This window comes from Carcharhinus amblyrhynchos, chromosome 17, assembly GCF_965287045.1.
Source record: "Carcharhinus amblyrhynchos chromosome 17, sCarAmb.v2.hapA, whole genome shotgun sequence".
Classification (NCBI taxonomy): Eukaryota; Metazoa; Chordata; class Chondrichthyes; order Carcharhiniformes; family Carcharhinidae; genus Carcharhinus; species Carcharhinus amblyrhynchos.
The window spans coordinates 30731143-30754097 of NC_137340.1; the positions used below are offsets into that span (position 1 = coordinate 30731143).

The 22955-nt window shown below is 37.1% G+C and overlaps 1 protein-coding gene across 5 annotated transcripts in view; it reads right to left on the reverse strand.

Moving 5' to 3' along the window:
* Positions 1-22955, reverse strand: part of plekha1b (pleckstrin homology domain containing, family A (phosphoinositide binding specific) member 1b) — a 68773-nt gene that overhangs the window by 12693 nt on the left and 33125 nt on the right. For 2 of the 5 annotated variants that reach the window (XM_080205698.1, XM_080205701.1), the window contains exons 5-11: positions 22526-22623; positions 16641-16775; positions 14246-14383; positions 10157-10225; positions 7792-7856; positions 5812-5875; positions 3596-3685 (exon numbers count right to left, since the gene is read on the reverse strand). In XM_080205698.1, the coding sequence (XP_080061824.1) occupies positions 3596-3685; positions 5812-5875; positions 7792-7856; positions 10157-10225; positions 14246-14383; positions 16641-16775; positions 22526-22623 (659 nt within the window). Of the gene's footprint in view, positions 1-2465; positions 2553-3595; positions 3686-5811; positions 5876-7791; positions 7857-10156; positions 10226-14245; positions 14384-16640; positions 16776-22525; positions 22624-22955 lie in introns of all 5 variants that reach the window. The other 3 variants (XM_080205702.1, XM_080205700.1, XM_080205699.1) reach the window with 3 other exon arrangements.

The following is a 22955-nucleotide window of genomic DNA, read 5'->3' on the forward strand; positions in this document are numbered from 1 at the left end:
ATTATAATTCATAAAGCCTATTCAAATGTACAGAAAGAACACATCATTACAACTAAATAAGCAAAAGAAAATTTAGTTTCAAATTCAAGATAGACTGGTCATATGCTCAAAGGTCACCAGGAAATAGTGCAATGTCAATTCACCTAATGTTTACCTAATTAATATGTTAACCAGACATAGCAAATATAACATTTAAGCATCAGCACAGATTTTTTGTAAGATTTGTCCTTGCAGATTATGTTTCAAAAAAAGTATCAATTGGATGATTTGATAATACACGTGAACATTCAGAAAAATATACAATACTGAATTACCATATTGGCACTGAATTAATACATCACGAATAAAGTTTATGAAACCTCAGACAACTATGTCAAGTATTTTAAAAGAAAGCTAATAGTATCAGTATAAAAACATTTTGTTGCCTTTAATGAAAGCCCAAAAAACTCAACCTGTTAATTTCAAGATCAGCTGTATTTAAAATGCTTTATTACATACTAGGCCATTCAGCTTTTCAATCCTGCTTCACTATTCAACAAGGTCATGGCAGATCTGCTTGTGGTCTTAAACCCATTTTCCTGTTTACCACCATCAAAACCCTCAACAACTCCCTTGCTATTCAGAAAACTATCAAACTCAGCTTTGAATTAATTCAATGACCCACGCAGAGAGAAAAAAATCCTCATTTCCATTTTAAAAGGGAGATGTCATTTTGAAACTATGTTTCCTAGTTCTAGGCATACACATGAAGAAGCATCTTCCCTGTATCCATTCTATCAAGTCTCCTCAGGTTCTTGTATGTTTCAGCAACATCTCTCATTTGTCTGAGTTCCAATGGATTTACAACCAACCTGTTCAACCTTTCATAAGATAGATCCTTCATTCCAGGAATGAGTCAAGTAAAACTTATCTGAACTGCTACGACTGCAACTTACCATTTTTCAAAGGAGACCAAAACTGTGCACTCCATTTATGGTCTCACCAAAGCTATGCAGTGCTTCAGTAAAACTTCCTTACTTTGATATTTCATTCCCCTTGCAATAAATGCCAACTTTCCATTTGCCATGTTAAAACATAGCAGTGTACTATTTCCATAGAACTGGTTTCAAAACTCCACTATCTGACCAAAAGATGCAAACGTTACAGTTTTCTTTTTTCTATTAAATATGCAAGAATGTCAAAGAACTGTGAGAAACAGAAATAAAACTAAGCCTCAAATATTTTGCATTTTAAACAAATCTACTCAGATAGAGTAGTTGTTTAAAAGCACAAATCAAATTCTAATTACACATTTGACTGAAATCAGCACTGAATAAAATGAGCAGATCTATCAAAATCCAAAAGTTCTGCATCTGAAGTAAAACTTAAACTTGCCATCTTATATAGAAAGATACGACATTTCCACACACACACCCACACAAAAATATGCTCATGCAATGCAGTTCAACTACTATGGTCTCGTGACTCTGATTCATACATTCTAGAACACGATTAACATGCAAACACACAAACACACACTGTACTCGAGGTGTGATCAATCTGTTACAAGAATTGTTAACAAAGCATTAATAAATGGTCTGTGCTATTGCAGAGATCAAAAATCAGCTGTGCCATAAATAAAAATGAGGAAATATGAACTCTCATGCAAATTAATCAAAATGGCAACACACCACGGAGGATTATTGATAAAGGAAAACCCCTAGCTTATTCTCGTTGGTTATGTGTCCCCAGTAAAGTGGACCGCCATATTTGCTTCTGTTTCTACAATCATTGTGCAAGAACTTTGGTGGTATCAAGTCTGAGTATTTAACTCCCAAGATATATAAACCGTTTTTAAAGCTGCAAACTACAGAATTTCCCCTGCCGCCCCACCCTCAAGAAAATCTGTCATTTAATTTCTCCTCCCCATGAATACGGCAACATATATGCTAGCCTTACTAAATCATGAAGCTGTTAAGTCTTAAAAGAAGCAAAGTTCAAGTGTTATTTCTCTCGTGTTTTTTCATCTTCCCTGCCAGGTGAAACGTTCTTCCACTGCTGAGTTATATCTAGAGCCCTGTTAGCAGACTGAAATTTAAGGTAAGCACATAACCAACCCTATTGCTATCTGACTCTGCAACTTTGCGTGGCCACAGAAACAATATCAAACTCTATCTTTAAATTTGATGGCATATTCCTAGTTCTACTTGTGGCACATGTTAGAAAGGAATCAATAGTAGAAATGAATTACATGGATTTCAAATCAACAAATAGTATTTCAATTAATTTGTAGCAGTAAGGAGCGAGTTAAAATTATATACTTTGTTCAGCAAGGGGTAAAAGTATTAGTTTAAATTTCTGATTATGAATCAGCAACTAAATCAATAGTTTAATGTTCACTATTTTATGCCAACCATAGGACAAAATTGCTTCCAGCACAATCAGCAATTGCTAGATTCTAATCCTCCTTAAAAAGCTTGCTTTACATGAGAGCTCACATACGTGTCGCATTCACCAGTTCTTGATGTATACCTCTGTATACAAGGATTCGACAGCCTTCTGGCTTGCCGCATCTGGAAGAACACAGTGCAAAGCTCAGATTAGAGTATCCTACACTCATATAAAGAGAGCAGAGAAATAATAGAAAACACAGTCATAATCATATATTAAGATTTTTCTTTAATAGCCAATCAAATCAACACATTGCCCAATTCCAACCTTGTGAATTCTCCAACTTAAATTAATTGTATTTTAAATGTTCTATAATTTTTGTTTTAGAATCTGGAAACAGATAAACAGAGACACATGACTGTGTAATCTGTAGTGGAAAGTAAAACCAAGAAAGCTACCTTGAGTAAAGAAATAAAGGGAAGAAATACTGTAATCCATATACAGCATAGTTTGTTTACAGAAAACAAACTTGCAAAAGCAACTTCAACCACTGAAGCTTTTCTGGCAAGACAGCTGGACATTCAATGTTAAAATAGTGTAAATTGACAACTGCCCATTTAGAATATAAAATGCATGCTGAAAGAAACACACTCAATCACTGTTATGAAACAGGTTTGAGATTTCAATGTGAACAGAAACTGTTATTTAACATGTTACTAAAAGTGTCCATTGCAAAATCTAAACTCTGATATTTATCCAACTTTTTCTAGCCACTCCTTTAAATCTCGCATTACTCATCTTACATAAATGTCAATTTTAATAGCAACCACATTCTCTAAACATATTTTTAATGGATTTTAAAATGCCTGACTAACCAAGTAACTGGAGATTTTTATTTATGATATGATCTAACGAAGGACGAAGGGCTCAGTGAACCAGAAGGTACACAAAAGGTTGAGGATTTGTTGAGGATTTTATGTAATTGGTACTAGTTTTCCAGAAATTATAAATTATTACTGAAAACAAAACAAAATAGAAGTATCTATGACAGAAACAAAGAAATGCCTGATTATGTAATTACTTGCTGTTTGTGGTGGGGATGGGAGGAGGGTGTGAAAGGAAAAGCATTTTCCACTAAATAAAGTAATTCACTTCAGAAACAAAACAATCTTGTTAATGCTAGTGATTGTATGCATTTGTACAAGATATTAACACACAGACATACAGAAGCTGATGATCTTCCAGGGCCCCGCTGTGCTACTATTGCCCCAGATATTGCCTTGATCCAGTTGTGCATATCTTCAGGACTGTCAGTCTGAAACACAATTAAGGTTCACAACAGACTTTATATGTATTTATACTATATTGTGAGCAGAACAGCACTCTGCAGCATTCACGTTTTCATTATAAACTATTCAACAACTAGGGTTTACTTCGAAATTAGAAACTGTATGATTCCTGCATTCAAGGATAATCATTGAACGACACAGGAAGGAGTTACTTTTATATGGACATTTACCAATTCTAGTTAGCTTTCACCTGAAATCCAGAGAACCTGTGATGTATTTTGCAACATGCCAGATCTTGGGAATATTTGGGTATTGTCACATTTCAGGATAATTTGACCATATTTCTAGAAAGGACTTTGAAAAAGAATATTTTCGACAGCACTGCGTTATAAAAGGGCTCCAAGACATTAAGCAGCCAAGATGCTCATGAGATGTTTCCTTCGACTGCAAGAGCAATTAATTCAGACTGCCAAAACAATCAAAAAACACATACCCACTACACAAACAAATCTCAGCCCTTTTTGATGCTAAATGGCAAGAAGTAAAACACATAAATGGCAGGGAAGGTTTTGAAACAGAATACTGAGGTGGTCAGGTTACAAAGAATGCAAAAATGTTGGAGTGCAAAGAAGGGTCAGAAACTACCTTGTTTCAAATAAGATCATCCATTCATGCCAGAAAATGAGGTTATTGGTAATTTTGTAAAGGTAAGTTTTGTTGATTGAATTAAGTAAAAATAATTATTACTGCTCTGTATATTGATTTATTATGAAATAAAACTGCAAACTGCATCATCTCGTGTTGTGTCTCTCAAACTCTAACTTTGAAAGAGTTAAGTAATACCAATGGGAAAGGCCCAAGGCACACAGGGTTAAGTCTTTCAGTCTCCAGATTATCAGAGGCCATACATATGACTGAGATGACCAACACGGGAATTATACAGCAAATTTCAACTTCCAATGCACAATTCCCCTGCACCCCAGAATTCTCTGCAAACATCCCCAACTTCCAACTTGTAGTTAAAGTCAGAGAGTTTGGACAGGTCCACTGTACTTACCTGGATAATTAACCAGGAAAATGTTGGAAAGATTAAAAACTAGCCTAACAACTGGATAACAGCACAGCTGACCCCCAAATCACTGTCACTGACCTCAACCTGCCTGCCCCACCCCTCCTCCCAACAACCGAGATAACTGTTCAGAAGAATCAGTTAATTCTTCAGATTTCTATATCAATAGACTGAAAACGTGTCACAGCAAAATGGTGGAGAAAGATCTTGAATGCAGTAAATTGTGGGTAATAGAAAAAGTAATGTCAGTGTAATGCAGAAATGGGCATTATAATCAGTACTGTACTGTATGGTCTCAAAATACAACCTTGAAAGGGAGCTTCAACTGCACTTTGCACATACAGAACAGAGTCATGGAGGTTTACAACATGGAACTAGGCCCTTCAGCCCAACTCGTCCATGCCGCCCCTTTTTAGCCTCTAAGCTAGTCCCAATTGCGTTTGGCCCATATCCTTTTTTAACCATCTTACCCATGTAACTGTCTAAACGCTTTTAAAAAGATAAAATTGTACTTGCCTTTACTATTACCTCTGGCAGCTTGTTCCACACACTGACCATCCTGTGTGTGAAAAAATTGCCTCTCTGGACCCTTTTGTATCTCTCTCCACTCACCTTAAACCTATGTCCTCTAGTTTTAGGCTCCCTAACTTTGGGAAAAGATATTGACTATCTAACTGATCTATGCCCCTCATTATTTTATAGACCTCTACAAGATCAGCCACAAGCCTCCTACACTCCAGAGAAAAAAGTCCCAGTCTATCCAGCTTCTCCTTATAACTCAAACCATCAAGTCCTGGTAGCATTCTAGTAAATCTTTTCTGCACTTTTTCTAATTTAATAATATCCTTTCTATAATAGGGTGACCAGTGGTCAAAAAAACCTTACAGAATCCAAAAGTTGCAATTAATTATTATCCTTCTCAAAGTAATGAAATCAAATATTACATGTAGCTTTAGATCACAGTTTCATCCTATGATGATACAGTTTTTCCTTTAAATACATTTTAAATGCATCTTAAAAAGGTTTAACTGTTCACTTAAAATAGATACTTTAACTTATAGTCAATGTTAATTATACACCTACCTGGACATAAAATGTTCTAAAATGAGTAACTATTTCAAACAAGTTATCACGCAACAGGATCTCTCTGTAACAGAAAAATATTGTTTTCAGTAATCATGTTTCATTTTTCTATGCGCATCATTCTTCAGATGAGAAGATAGTCAACTTTACCAACTCGCATACATTTACCAACATCAGCTGATGTGTGAGATTATTCATTATTACTTCCCTGCCCACTTCGAGGGAAAGTGCCTAGCTTCCCTAGTTCTAACAATCCCAATTCAGAGCTCCATTCAATTCTACACCAAACATATTTTTAAGCACAAAAACACAATTTCAATTAACTGAATACAATTAAATTTGCTCAAGTTAGAGCAAATCTTGAGTGACTTTAATTTCCTCACTTGCTCAACCACAACACACAATTCTGGCATTAATCGAATCAAATAATGGAGCAAACACCAGAGGAATACAAAATAAAATCGAAAGAGTGTTGGCAATACTCAGCAGGCCCAGCAGCGTCAGTGAAGAGACAAACAGATGCAGGACATCAGAAGAGTCAGAAAAGCGAAGGGAAAAGAGTTCAGTGGGCTAGGAACAGGCTGAAATGATGGATATACCAGGACAGTGCTGTTTATGGATTTTGGGAAGGAGGTAGAAATGGGTTGTTTAAGTTCAGGGTCTATGAGTGGGAAGCCATCCCTGTGCCCAACATCCCTGTCCCTTTTCACGGGATTGCAAATGATGTAATACCAGCCTTTATCTCCTCATTTCTCGCTGTCCAAAACCCCATATACTGCTCTTGGGTGAAGCGGTCCACAAGCATGATCCCAAGTTTCTAGTTGCATGCCATTTTAACTCACCAACTTGCTCTTTCACTCATGTTTTCTAACCTCAGTCAGCTGCAGTGTTCCAGTGAAGCTCAATGCAAGGAACAATATCTCATCTTCTGATTAGACACCTTACAGCCATTTTGACTCAACCTACAGTTCGACAGTTTCAGGCCATGAATTCTATTCCCCATTTTGATTCAGTTTTTTTGCCACCTGCCAGTCCAAATCTTGTTTTTCACACTTTAACTTTCAGACAAAGCTGCTCATTATTCTGCTATTCACACATGATCTGGACAAATGCTTTATTTCTTGATTACAATAATCACCATTCTCTTTGCTTGTTGTTCCACAACATAAAAACACAAGAAACAATGATCATGGCTGATCCTCGCTTCAATTCCATTTTCCTCATTCATGTCCCAATATCCCTAACTCCACGACACCAAGAATCTGTCTATCCCAGCCTTAAATGCATTCAAGATGGAGCACCCACAATCCTCTGGGCTAGAGAATTCCAAAGATTCACAATCGAGTGAGGTAATTTCTCCTCATCTCATGATTGTCCCCTTATTCTGAGATTGTGTGTTTTTTAGATTGCTCAATCTGCAGAAACAATCTCATCCCCTCAGAATTTTTAGCTTTCAAGATTGCCTGATTCATCAAAATGTCAGAGAACCTAAGTGCAACTTACTGAGCTGCTCATCATAGGATAACAACATTTACAAGTTTCACATCTTCTAAAAAATATTCTGCTTTCCCATTTTTATGACCAAAGTGAATAGTTAGATTTTAACGTGAATTTAAATACAGGCAGTAACCCCAATTCCCTAGCATTCTATGCCATTATCCCCATTTTATTTCTTCTCAACCCTTATTTAACAACATGTTCCAATCCAAGACATTTTCCCCAAAGTAAGCATTTTCCTTCACAATTGTCTTAGCGTCATTGCTGCATTAACTGCTTTGCTGGTTGTGGTTTAAGGGTATTTGACGTGATCTGCCAATAATCAACAAAGCAGAATCCATTAAGAGTGTGCACTACTACTTTACATTTTAAAAAGGTTTAGCAGCAGCTCAACGTATGAACGATCGATCAAGCTATGATAAACACAACTGCTTCATCAAACAAGGATGACTGCTTGATCAAGAGCAAAAGGATAATTCGAACCTTTGTTTACACTCCTGAACCTTAATAACTTCTTTAAGTGGTATACTACGGAGCGGCTCCTTATCCTGCAAGACAAAAGTGGTTTCATAATGAATGTGAACCATCGAACATGCTTCCAAAAATGCAGAATAATTTTGGGAACGGCCATCACTTACAGATGTAACAATTACTACTGAATAATAACCTTAGCATTTTTTCTAAAAATCTCCAATTTAAAGTACAACAGATTTGCAATTAGCAATCAAAAAGCAATAGTGTTTCACAGCTTTCAGGTGCCAGGAAGTGGTTAGATTAGCAGCCTTGATTCAATGCATTGTGCAAACTAGAGAAGTCAAGTAAAGGGACTGTGCAAACTTGTAAGGCAAGCCGTTCCATTTATATATCGAACAAACACAAAATGGACTCGATGTCGATAGCAAGGCAAAAGTCAGATAACTATTAATCCAAGCAATTCCATAGCAAGTAGACTTGAGAAATAAGTGATGAAGAATCTGAGCCACAATCCATCCCAGTAAAAGTAGATTTACGGGACTAGAAACAAAAGCACGTTGTAATCAACGTTTGTTTAAATGTACCAAAATTCGAAATAGTTTCAGCATTCCTTTTGCACATCTTTCTACAATTTTATCTTGTGCTGCTGCAGAGTTCTGGTTTCTTGAGGAACAGGTTCAACATCTCCAAGGTAAGCAACATAACTAGCGACGATTCAACTTGGTGTAGCCCTTACTCTTTCAGACTTATTATTGAAATCAGAAGTGTACATTTTTGGTACAGAAAATTAAAGAATTAGAAAACAAAAAAACTATGAATCAGAATTCCTCTGAGCTGTTCTGTAAGTGTACTGTGAAGAATTCCTCTTAAACTGGTACAAAACTCAAATTTAATTTCACTGCCCAAGATAGAGATTTATCCAAATACAATTTAAATATTTAGAGATTCTAATCACAATTGAATTTTTTAATTTATTAGTTGGCTTCTATACAAATATTGCATTATGTTTTATTTAAGTTATTAATTTGTGATTTTACAATGTAAAATAAGTCTGGCCTCTTTTTTTCCTGTCTAAATCTGGTGAATTTTTTCATCAGAAGTCCAACACGTTTGAACTGGTTGAGATAATCTGGGGCAGCAGTTTAATGTTCTGTGTCAAAGAAAAAAAGGATTGTTTTTTTTCTGTCACAGCTAAACATGTCTCAACAGTTGTGTGTCAATCTTGAGAGTGTTAATAGCTTTAAGGCACTATTTCATGTTGAAATTAAACAATCAAGTTGTATGCTACAAATCAAAGATAGGAGTTTCCTTAAATCCAAACCAATTTCTCCAAGTGGCAGGAAAATTTTGCTTTTGCTCCTAAGCTATGCCATATGTAGCTTGTTTCTACAGAGACTGCCAATACTAGAAAGAAAGTCTTAATTTAAACACTGGGACACTGAGGCTGTGAAATGCAAAGTACAGCAGTACTTTTAAAGTGTAGTCATCGTGATATAGAAAATGTGGCAGCCAAATTGCACATAGCAAGTTATCAAAATGACACATGCAATCAGATAACATGTTTTTTAATGTTGATTGCAGGATAAAATATTAGTTAGGACACAAAGAATAAAATATTGGTCAAGACACAGAAAGAAGTCCCTCATTAGGTCCATCTAAGCAGAAACACTCTTAAAATCACGTGGGTAACATGCCAATATCCTAAAATACTTCTTTCTCCAATCAGAGTTATAGCAAGCTGATAATGTTCTCATTTGAGTACTTATGACTGTTACTGGAAATATAAGCTTGCAAATTCTGGACTGTACCATATTCAGAAGCTTTTGTCAACTGTAGGCAATATGTTGTAGTTACAAACATACCTGAAGATATTCAAACAGTTATCAAAACAGCCTTTATAAAGTCAGCTATGGACTGCTTATTTTAAAAGGACACGTGTTTTCTCCCTCACCAGTTAATAGTGGCTTTAAAAGGTACAATCAATAGTATTTTGAACAGGGTACCAAAGAGCTCTGGAGCGTTTTAGAGAAATAAAACATGTAAAATTGGTCTTACTGAAGATCACTTTTAACTATCCCAAGTTATTTATATGGGCTTTGAATAAGAACATAGATACCAAAAATGTTCCTTTTCGTATGCTTAGCATTACAATTGCATTATTTTATAAGTAATCTTCATGAAACCTGAAGGTGGGCAAAGCAAGCAAAACCTGCATCAACCAGCATTTTTCCTGATTCAATATCTTATACAACTTTGCTACTGAGAATTGATCAATACAGCCGTGATTCCATACAAGTTTATTTTGTAACCATGTGAACAGCGCTTATCAGGGACTACAGTAATCACATATTAGTCAAAATTAGAAGTGACATACCAGATCAGATTTGTAATAACTTATGGAATTTTCATCCAGTATGAAATGTCTTCTTTTCCAGTTTTTCATCTGCAAAGATAAAAACTGTAATTAAAAATAAAGCAATTAAGTTATAACAAAATGCAGTCATTTAGATAATTTTCAGTTATAACAGCCGAGTACCAATTATACCGTCATTGCAATTCAGAGTTTGAATTGTCTGGAAATAAAATGTAAAAGTTAATGGGTCAAGGGGAGTGAAGAATGCAAGTTTCTTGCAGCCTGTGTGAACAAATGTGGAGTCTGCAGGATGATGCTGATCATGGCACTCTGGTACAGGGAGCCATTCAAGGGAGGGGAGTTCATAGAGGGATTTGGTGATTGCAGGGGATAAGCATAGTCAGAAGGTTAGACACAGATCCCTGCAACTAAGAGCCCAGAAGGCTATGTTGCCTGCCAGGATTTGGGAAATCTGCTCAGAGCAAGAGAGGAACTTGCAGTGAGGTGGGAAGGATCCTGTGGTCATGGTCCATGCTGGTACTGATAAAATAAGCAGGGCTAGGAAAGAGGTTTTGCATAGAAAGTATGAGCAGCTAGGGGACAAATTATATAGCAGAACTTCAGAAGTAATAATCTCTCAATTATTAACTGAGTCATGAGCACAGTGGCATAGGGTAAATAAAGTTAGAGAGTTTACTGCATGGCTCAAAGATTGTGGAAGAAATTAATCTCAATTCATGGGGCACTGGCACCAGTACTAGGGAAAATGGGAGCTGTGCCATTGGGATGCTTTTCACATTAATTGTGCTGGAACCTGTGTTCTGGCAAGTTGCATAACAGGGGTGATAGAAAGGGCTTTAAACTAAATAGTTAGGGTGGAGGGAATCAAGTGTAGGAAGATATGATAAATTAAAGAGAGAGGACAAAGCAAGAGAGCAAAGTAGCAATAAGGGAAATGATGATTAGAGTGTGACAGGAAGGAACAGTGCACAAATGTAAGGGTGCAGATAAGACCAGAGATTGCAAAATTAGTAAAAGACAGAACTAAAGGCTCGGGATCTAAATACACGCAATATTTATAGCAAGGTGGATGAATTGATAGTACAAATAAAATGAATACATATGATCTTATGTCCTTGCCTTATTAATGTTAAATTTTAATAGCAATTACATTGCTACAGTTTATGGCATTACATCGTTAAACATGATATGGGTGTAGATACACCTATAAATGGGTATATGATTTGATCTTTTGTTAATTTGTCCCCTTTAATTGTTAATTTGTTTAGGCCACAATCATATAAGCCATGATCTTATTCACTGGCAGAGCAGGTTTGAGGGGCCAAATGGCCTACTCCTGCTCCTAATTCTTATATATATTCCTTTGTACTGGTGGAGTTGAAGAATATCCAAAGTCGGCACAGGACATGGTCACGAACACACTCATTTCTTTACCTCTCAATCTATGTTCACAGTGGATGCACTCTGTTGCATAAAGCCAAAAACAATGACATCCAATTAACTCGCTAAAGCCAAAAACAGGCCTGCATATTTACTCAGTTCTGAGAACGTCGAATTTCTTGTTGCATAGCTAGCCCTTCGCAAAGCCATAATTGCCACTACAAGATTTCCTATCACTGTTTTGTCCCCATCACTTTCAAAGATTCTGCTCATACCACCTTAACAAATCCACCTTTGAACTGTCATTGCAAATTGTCACCCAATCTAAAAGGACCATGAATTTATTAAATCCACATTTTTCTTTTCCACGACTACCTTTCTGAATCCCTTCAATAAAGTTTCTCACTAACACCAAAATGGTCACAATCAATTATTCATGACATTCTCTGAAATCAAGGAGCTTTTTCTCCTCGACCCTCTGAAACGCTTGACGTGGTTTACCACACCATCCACTTCCAAAGGCCCTCCGGTCGTTCACCAAGTATGATTATCCTCATTTAATTCCACTTTTGGTCTATCCAATCAAAGTACCTACAATAGTTTCTCTAGCTACTCAAAGTACATTGAAACCCCTAAAAGATTTATCCTTCAGAGTCTCCTTTTTCTTATCAGATGCTGTACATAGGCGAAATCACATGCAGACTTTGATCAGATCCCACATGTTGGCTGTCAAAAATCAGATTCGCAACTGCATCACCTTTCACTACTCGCTCATCTGACACTGCACAAGCCATAATTTTATCTAATTATATTGTAAAACTAAAACCCTTCATCTCCAGCTCCTGTCACAAATTTCACAAACAATTCCTCTCCATTACAAGAACTGCCCAATTCCTCCACTGTTAAAGTAGCCTCCTCTGTTTTTGTCTGTTGCCAAAATTCTTATCTACATCACTGACTTACTTTAATACCACACTGACCATTCTTCTATCCTCACCCTCCAAAAATTTTACCTTATTTAAAACTCTGCTGCCTAAATCCTAAACTGTACTATGTCCTGTTCACCCATCACCCCTTGCCTGCTATGACCTCAATTGGCTTCTGGTCCAGCAATGCCTCAAATTTAAAACTCTTATTTAAAAAAAAACTTCAAAACTTTGTTCTGACCTCCCTGATAATCTCCTCCAGTTCCACAAGCTCCCTGAGCTTTCTGCATCAGCCTCTTATGCATCCCTACATTCCACAGATGTAGTTGGACCTTCAGCATTCAAGGTTCCATGCTCTCCCCAAACCCTTCCATTATCCTTTCTTATTTTCCTTGAAACCCATTTCTCAATAAACCATTGGCTATCCCTCCTAACATCTTCCTCGAATACAACTCGCAAAGAATCTTGGAACATATTTCAATATCAAAGCCACTAAACTGTTGCTAGCTATTTTTGTTTGCCCAAGTTCCAAAAAACAAGGAAGAATTCAGGAGCAGCAGCTTGGGAAATATTTGATGAGTTTTTTGCCCTCACTTGGTCTGAAAGCACCGCCTAATACCAAAGCTCTGCAAGAAGATTTCCTTCTTAGTTTTTGTATTCAAACTAATTTTACATACCATAACGATAGAGAGGAATTTCTTCTATTATTAGAAGGCACAAGCTATATGCAACAAAGTTCTTAGTGGACAAACTTAGTGAGGTGGTCAAGGAGACAAAGCACACTGTTCTTATATCTGCATTTAGCTTAAATCCAGCACCTGCAATACAATTAAAGTGTGAGAAAAGCAAATACTGCAGAAGCTGAAAATCTGAAATAGAAAACAAACTTCTGGAAATGCTCAGCAGATCTGGCAGCATCTGTGGTGAGAAACAGAATTAACATTCCAAGTTAAATATGACCCTTCTTCAGAACTGCTTCTGAACTTCAATTCTGAAGAAGTCTATTTTCAACTCAAAACATTAGGCGAAATTCTATGGCTGCCCCACGGTGTCTTTCTCACAGTGGGAAGCTACGCGTCATTGGCCAGCAGGAGGATCTTCCTAGTACTGCCTCTGTCAATTGTATTCCCTACTGAGTCCACCCCACACCACCAAGAAACTCGCAGTGGGGTTACACCATCAGTAGAACCAGAGAATCCCGCCAGCGCGAGCAACCAGAAAGTTCCAGCCATTAACTTGTTTTGCTCTCCACAGATGTTGCCAAACCTGAGTATGTCCAGTAGTTACAATTAAAATGTTGTTCCTCTTGTTGCTGAAATCCTTCACAGCAAGAAGGCTAAGAGAGATAAAGAGAATTTATATTCAATTATAAATTCAATTAAGTCAAAACTTCATTTAGAGAGAATACGATTGTTAATTTGTGGAACCCTTACGTTGACATGGTACATCCTATTGATGCATGGTATACTGCTGCTATGCTATTCCTAACCTGAGATTTTAATGAGGAAACAGGATGCTCCATATGAGTGTAAGTGCTCTACTCACAAGCACTGATACGTCTTAGCTATACAACTATCAAAAAGGAGGCGGTTAGATTAGTACATGTACATTTTTTAACCTTTCAAATGAAGAATGTTGATCAAAGGAGTGAAAAAGTCTCGGGGTGGGGGGTGGGGAGGAGAGGAGCTTGATAAATAAATATTTCCATAAAACATTATGCAAACTAAATAATATTGGAAAGTTTTCAGTATGGTTAGCACTTTCCCAGACGCAGGTTACTCACCACTGCTCCTTGTTTAACACAGTAACCACTTTTAATGACTGCTTGATCAGGTGTAGGTTTGCCAATAAAATATGCTAACTGACTTTGGGAACGTTTCAAATTACTTTTCTCAATTCCTTCAAGATATTCCATCCCCTCCTGTTAAGCAATAATAGGAAGTCATTAAAGGCAAAATAAATCAGAATTATTTTATTTATTAGTCAAATTAAGGCTTACATTAACACCACAATGAAGTTACTGTGAAAATTCCCCTAGTTGCCACACTCTGGCGCCTGTTTAGGTCAATGCACCTAACCAGCACATCATTCAGACTGTGGGAGCAAACCAGAGCACCCGGAGGAAACCCACACAGACAAAAGGAGAATGTGCAAGCTCTACACAGACAGTGACCCAAGCCAGGAATCGAACCGGGTCACTGGCACTGAGGCAGCAGTGCTAACCACTGCCACCCCGTGCACTAAAATTCATTCCATCATCATCAAAACTTCAGGTAGAGCCATTCAAAATACAGCTGATCAGTAATATTTGCATATAACATTTGATAGATTTAACAGTTTAGAATATTTGACCGGTATTTGAAAAAACTTCCAGACTAGAATGGCTTGAATAAATTATGAGTCTAGACTCCAAGACTGGTCTGACCAGAACTATTGACATAATTATAGATGTTTATTTCTGTAAATTAGCATCAGGGATAGAAACATTTTAATTGTGGTTGCAAAAATTTATTTTTGAAAAAAAATTCAGAATGAACCTTCAGGTTCACATCAATAACATTGACATAACTGTGGCAATAGGAATTGCTTCCACATGTTTCCAAACTACAAATATGGAAAGGTTTGAGGCAAAACCACTTCTGAAAACTTGTGAATGATACAGTAAGCATAATCCAAGTGCAAAAACAGGTCCACCCTCAAACGTAATTACTATTTTAACACCTACACTAAGTTACATATAACACATAACAAAATCAAACTCAGATGGGCACAGATCACTTATATCCATAGCATACATAAAATAACAAATTGTTACTTAAATCACTAAAAAATTACAGATTCTTCAGTTTGCAGATCTATTAAGATTAATTCAGAAATCACAAAGACAGCAGCATTCCCCAGCAAAGAGAGAGGGTATTATCATGCTCAAATGGTCCTAACGCAGCCACAGCATTTAGCTGCCATAGAGATTTCTAATTGCCTGTGGGAAGGGTTAGGAACTGGGTATTCAAATATCAGGCGAGGCAGGCAGTAAAAACGCTAAAAAGTTGAAGGAGGGAAAATCTTAACCCATACATATAATGCTCAAGACAACTGAGACTGGCAATCAATGTCATTTTACTCACTTCACTCAGAATGAAAGAAGACTTTTTAAAAATCTGCAAGCTGTCTCATGATTAAGTTTCAAGAGGGTTTGTTACACATAACTGGCACATGGAGATATTATAGTGCTTTTGCTGATGTGCAAAAGTAAATGTTCCAACCAAAGAATAGGGGTAAGGGTAAGGCCATTTGGCCCTTTGAACCTGTTGCATCATTCAATGAGATGAGACTAATCCTTAACCTCAACTCCATGGCCCACACACACTCAGTATCTAATACCACTCTTACAAATACACGCAATGGCTGAGCATCCACAACCCAGTGAAAAGTTTCTCATCCTAGTCCTAAGAGGCTAACTCCTTGTTCTGAAGCCGTGACTCTTAATTCTAGACTCACCAGTCAGAGAAACATTCCGCCAGCGTCTGCCCTTCAAGTTCTTTATGAATATGATACGTTTCAGTAGGGGAAATCAATGCCAGAGGTTGTCCACCAAAGATGCAGCAACCTTCTGCTAAATTTGGGCAACAGAATTCAAATTTTGTTATCCTTACTTCAGAAGTGGTAATTAAGAAACAACTCTGATGGCAAGTGCATCAGGGAGTTGCTGTAAGGTATACAATCCACAAAGGCCCCAGATGCAATCCTAGATAAATTAGTAGTTTCTCTGGAGGAGCACTGCAATTAGCTTCTATGCCCATGTTTTGGAAATAGGTTGCAGAAAGCCAGACCCCAGTGTCAATTGCATTCAGCGAGCAGATGCCTGAAGGTTCAAGTGTGACGATTGATTACTTACAAATACTTCAACATGAAGAGCCTGTTGGTTACAGTTTCATACATTCAAGAGAGGACTGTGAGGAGTAGAAGTGTAGCAGTTGGAAACAATACTGAGCAGAATCTCGATGCAGTACAAGGCTCATGCTTTACTGGCACTTGGCAATATCCCTCAACTTCAGTTAAGTGATCACGCTCACTTCCCCAGAAATGAAGATTAATCTTTAAGCCAGCTGTATGTTGCACAAATACATTTTGCTTATCACAATTTGCCAGATATGTGAAGGTATCATTTTGTTTTTCACCTGATTCGTCTGTGTAATAATTGGAACACCACCAATAATTTCCGTCTTGTATGGCCCTGGCTTCCTTCCACATGGCCCCTCCATAAGACAATTTTGGTTATCTGCGTTCAGTTGAACATCTGATGGTTTTGGTACCTGTTTGAGAAGAAATAGTGATGATAGCAATACAACTAGTAACATATACATTGCACGAGTCACATAGTAGTACTTTCTTAGCTAGCATTGAAGCATCTAATAGCAAGATTATCCAAGGCCAGTTCCATTAACATGCTTTTTCTCTTTAAAAAAAACCTTTGCACAATAATTAATCCAGATATTTTCAGATAATTATGTGACCCCCTTACTGGTCACTGAATGTCGTGCAGGCAATAAATAATGTTAAAATAAGTAAACAGTGTATAAACATATTTCAGAATGTTTTTCAACGTGAAATTTACTGAGATCATATTCATAAAAGATCAATTTTCAACACTGCATTACCAATCCCAATACTAAAGTAAATAGGGTGTCAACACTTGTTCTGCAACAAGCTTGCAGTTCATTATGAAAGCGATATTTTATTCACAGCAGAAACATATCACAAAAGCTCAATAATACTCTATTCTGGCCACTCCAGAAGATAGTTAAGAATAAACCATATTGCTGTTGTTTTGAGTCACATACATGCAAGAGAGAAGCTTCAGAATTCAATTGCTGAAGGATATTACTAAACCAGTTGGCTTTTAAAACAACAATCCAACAAATTCATGGTCATTTTTACAGATTTTTGAGGCCTTAAAAACGAATTTAAATTCTCAAACTTCTATAGCGATATTTGAACACAATTTGTCTGGATTATTACCAATTGCCAATGGTGGGATGAAAGGTGCACTGCATGAAAGGCCACAGTCAATAAAGAGTTTGAGGGCAGTTGCAATGCTTGAGGTTGCAGAGAAATTGCAGGGTGAACCCATGAAATGAATTAAATGAGAATGAGAATTTTAAATTCAAGAGAACAGGAATTTCAAACTTGCATTTTTTTAATGTTTACTGCTTCTCTTCCTAGAGAGGTAAAGAATGCAATAACAGTACTAGCTAAAACTTCTGAAAGAGGTTTCATGTCTGATTTAAGTAACTGAGGAATCATGAGTCAATTGTGCACCAGCAATTTCAAGGGTGGAATGTGAGCAGAAACTGGTAATGAATAAAATAGAGGTAGCAGAGCTTTGGGTAAGCTGAAGTTCACCACCACCAAAATCCTGCTCTGTACGTTTTCAAATGTGTTTCATTTTAATTCACTTCTAGGACATGGGTGTTGCTGGCTGGCCAGCGTTTACTGCCCATCCCAAGTTGCCCTCGAGAAGGTGGTGGTGAGCTGCCTTCTTGAATCACTGCAGTCCATGTGCTGTAGGTTGACCCACAATGCCATAGGGAGGAAATTCCAGGATTTTGGCCCAGCAACTGCAAAGGAAGGGCAATATATTTCCAAGTCAGGATGGTGAATGGCTTGGAGAACTTGCAGGTAGTGGTGTTGTTCCCATGTATCTTATGCCCTTGTCCTTCCAGATGGAAATGGTCGTGGATTTGGAAAGCACTGCCTAAGCATCTTTGGTGAACAGCTGCAGTGCATCATGTAGGTAGTGCACACTGCTGCTACTGAGCATTGGTGTGAGGGGAAGTGGATGTTTGTGGATGTGGTGCCAATCAAGCATACTGCTTTGTCCCCGATGGTGTCAAGCTTCTTGTGTAGTTGGAGCTGCACCCACCCAGGCAAGTGGGCAGTATTCCATCACACTCCTGACTACTGTCTTGTAATGGTGGACAGGCTTTTGGGGAGTTAGGAGTTGAGTTACTCACAGCAGTATTCTTAGGCTCTGACCTGCTTTTGTAGCCAGTGTTAATGTGGCGAGTCCAGTTGAGTTTCCGGTCAAATGTAACCCAAGGATGTTGACAATAGCGAATTCAGTGATGGTAATAACATTGAATGTCATGGGGTGGTCTTTTACTGCTAATGGTCACTGCCTGGCATGTGTGGCACAAATATTACTTATCACTTGTCAGCCCAAGCCTGGATATTGTCCAGATCATGTTGCATTTAAACATGGGACTGCTTCAGTATCTGAGTAGTCACAAAATGGTGCTGAACACTGTGCAATCATCGGCAAATATCCCCATTTCTGACGTTATGATGGAGAGGTTGTCGATGAAGCAACTGAAGATGGTAGGGCCTAGGACACTACCAATGCACTCTGCAGTGATGTTCTGGAGTTGAGTTACTGACCCTCCACAACCATAACCATCTTCTTATGATCCAGATATGACTCCAACCAGTAGAGAGTTACCTCCTGATGCTTATCAGTTCCTGTTTTGCTAGGACTCCTTGACGCTGTATTCGGCTGAATACAGCCTTGATGTCATCCTTGCATCACTTCTGGAATTCAGCTTTTTTGTTCATATTTGAACCAAAGCTGTAATGAGGTCAGGGAGCTGAGTGACCCTGGTGAAGCTCGACTGGGCATCACTGAGCAGTTGCTGCTTTATAGCATTGTTCATGGCCCTTTCTATCACTTTACTGATGATCGAGAGTAGGCTGATTGGACAATAACTGGCCAGCTTGGATTTGTCCTGTTTTTTGTGTACAGGACATTCCTGGGCAATTTTCCACATTGTCGGATAAATGCCAGTGTTGTAATGTACTGGAAGAGCTTGGCTTGAGGCGCGGCAAGCCTTCAGTACTATTGCTGGAATATTATCAGAACCCATTGCCTTTGCAGTATCCCATGCCTCCAAATGTTTCTTGATTTCACGTGGAGTGAATCGAACTGGCTGGAGACTGGCATCTGAGATGTGGGGACCAATGGAGGAGGCAAAGATGAAGCATCCACTTGGCACTTCTGGCTGGAGATTGCTAAAACGCTTCAGCCTTATCTTTTGCACAGATGTGCTGGGCTCCTCCATCATTGAAGATGGAGATATTTGTGGAGCCTCCTCCTCTAGTGAGTTGTTCAATTGTCCACCACCACTCACAACTGGAAGTGGCAGTGTGCAGAGTTCAGAACTGATCTGTTAGTTGAAGGGTTGCTCAGCCCTGTCTATCACTTGCTGTTTGGTAAAATATCAGTAATACTTTCCGGTCCTGACAAAAAGTTTTAAGCCAATAGCAAGTGGCTGACTTCTATTTCTCCATAGGTCTCATCCAGTTTTTAGTTATTAGGTTTCCAGTATTTGGCTCCCACTTTGTATCATACTTTGGGTGAATTTCAATGCAAATGTGGCAATATAATTTAAGCAGCAAGTTGGTAATTTAATTCAAAATAAACACAAGCATTCTTACCAGATTCTAACATTAGCAATTAATTAACAATAAATAATATAACAGGAACCTTCATTTTCAAAACAGCATTACTTGTTAAGAGTGGCACTGTGATTTTCTGTAAAAATATGATGCTCCATATTAATGGTAATACAAAATGTAATGGAGTCCCTGGATGCCTACCTACACATTCATTTGTGAATTGTTCACTGTGCCCACATTGTGAATCCCTAAAGAATTTGAATAGGAATCTTGAGGATTTGGATCAGGGGTTTCAGAATCAATGCATTTGTTCACAAAGCAAAACACGTTAGAAACTATAAATCTTCATAACTTGAAAATTTACAACAATCATATTCACAATTGAAACTAGTAAATTAGAAAGTCAAGTCTCCACTCTGAAAGTTAAATTGTCAAACATTTCATCTCAAAGAGATAAAATCAAGATTATTAGTTAAAACTTGTCTACATGGAACATTAAAAATCCTGATCATTTAGCAAAGACAAAGAAAAAAGTTAAAATCACTTTTACCCAGAGTTGGAAACCGTCAAGTCAGGTCTCCTTCTCAGCTAGGTTGCTCATGATGAATGTTGGAAACTGATGGTTATGATCTGACCCTACTGTTGAACAAATGGGGAATGAGACAATGCAACAACTTCAGGGATATTAAATAGAATGTACTACATTCAACTAATCTTGAAATTCAATGTGTGGGTGTTTTTTTTAAACTGAGGCAGCAAACCTCTCATTTTTCCCATGCTTGACATAAATTCAGATCAGTTTTATGGTAAATTATTTTGGATTTGTTATTTCCAACATTTATTGATGCAACATGGGCAAAATTGCCATTAATTTACTAATTAAACTAATCTGTCATTCAAAATTTTATATAAGAAACCAGAAAAGTTTAGTGCAAACATTGCTATCTCTGTAAAATAGATGCCTGGGACAAATTGTCAAATTTTATAATACTGATGAGGATACTTTTATTCAATGCCTACAAAGCTTTAGGTTCTAATTATCCATTTAAGCTAGTTTGATTTTTGGACGCATCGTAAAACCACTTTTGAAGACAGTTTCACCACGCTGACCTAAATTTATCCTCATCAGTATTATAAAGCTTGACAATTTGTCCCAGGGATCTATTTTACAGAGACAGCAATGTTTGCACTAAACTTTTCTGCTTTTTTTTATATAAAATTTTGAATGACAGAAGAGTTTGATGAGTAAATTTATGGCAAATTTGCCGATGTCTCATCAATAAGTGTTGGAAATAACAAATCCAAAATAATTTACCATAAAACTGATCTGAATTTATATCAAGTTACTGAAAACATAGAGAAACAAAGCAGGACTGAAAATCTACTTACACTACAGTTAAGTGATTTGAAATGTTCAATTATACAAAAAGGATATTAACCAATGCATAAGCTGTACAACATCGTGGTGAAATATGAGAATTATCATTTTCACTCCAAACCAATAATGTTCTAACCTGCCCAACCTTTGCAAAATTCCAAAAGTTGGGAATTAAATTGAAAAGTCAAAATGTTGTACATCTGTTGATTCAGAATTACTTGCAAAAACTGAAATTTGTTCAATTTATACTTCTGAGGAGCAACATAATTGACATCATCAGAATGATCTAGCTGGGAACAAGTTCTGACTGAAGGTTTTGCAATTCCAGGATAAAATTGGCATTGTTTTCTATAAAAAATGACAAAGTCCTGTTAATAGTTTCTCTCCCGCATCCCGCAGATATAGCTGAATTTCTTTAAACTAAAATTATTTTTCCTAGCCATTACTTGCTCTTTAAACGTCTTGAATTTTCATGACTTATAAAACCATTTCTTCAAAATACAATTATTTTCACTGAGTTGTTTTGTGAATTTTTAGTTTGCTTATTTGGACAAGAAGCATCTTCTCATTTCATCATCCTGAACACGCGTCAAGTTAATATTGCCTGACACAAAGGAAGATTTTTTGCTACTCTCTTGAACAAGGTGGCCTAATTTCAGATTAGCACTCAATAAGGTTCTTTCCATTCCCAGATTTTGACAGGCCTTTACGCTTCCAATGACCTAAATTTATAGGTCAGCGTGGTGAAACCATCTTCAAAAGTGGTTTTACGGTGCGTCCAAAAATACTACAATGCATGTCAGTTAATAGTTATATTTATGTCTCACACAACCAAAAATAAATTACTTTCCTTCTATCACAAATTTGTTTTTTTAAGCTATATATTACCTCACCTTCACATGAATATTGCTGAAGCTGCAAAAGACATGTTTAAACAAATGAATCATCTAGTTAGCACTTAAATTACATGCTGTCGTTTTATGCCAAATTTAATGTTTCATGTATGCAGTAATTATTTTGTTGTTACTGATGAAAAAGCTGGTAAATGATAGCAAGGACAAATAGAGTGCATTTTTATAAAATTTATTCTGAACAAGGTTGGTACATTGGAATTTAAAGTAATTTCCAATAAAGAAAGGAACTGAAGTTAAAAAAGAATGTGTCAACACCATTTTATATTTGTTCTGCACTTAATGGCTGCATTACAGCGGTACCTAAATGAGCTTTACTTACTGTGATCTTGGTAGCTTTGTTCAGTATATTCACCCACTCAACCAAGTCCTGCTGATCATTAGCTTGCAGAAAGTACTTCCTCATTCCTGCATTGATAACTGTTAAGACAGGTCAGAATCATGATTTTTGACCCATTAATAAAACAGATCAGCCACTGACCAAATGCTTTTGTTTTTAAAAAGCACAACAGTTTTTCTTGACTAGGAGGGTAATGTCTAACATGACTGTAGTGTGTTCAAAAAATGTTGTTCAAGAAAATATCTGCTTTAGGCAACTAGGTTTGACACAATTCAGAGATTGATATTACTAAATAGGCCATTCACAATCTACATAATTAAGAAATCAGGGTAAATTCTGAACAGAACATCTTAGATGATCTTGCTGGATTCCATTTTACTGCTACAAGCTTCATGCCCTAATTTCTGATTCC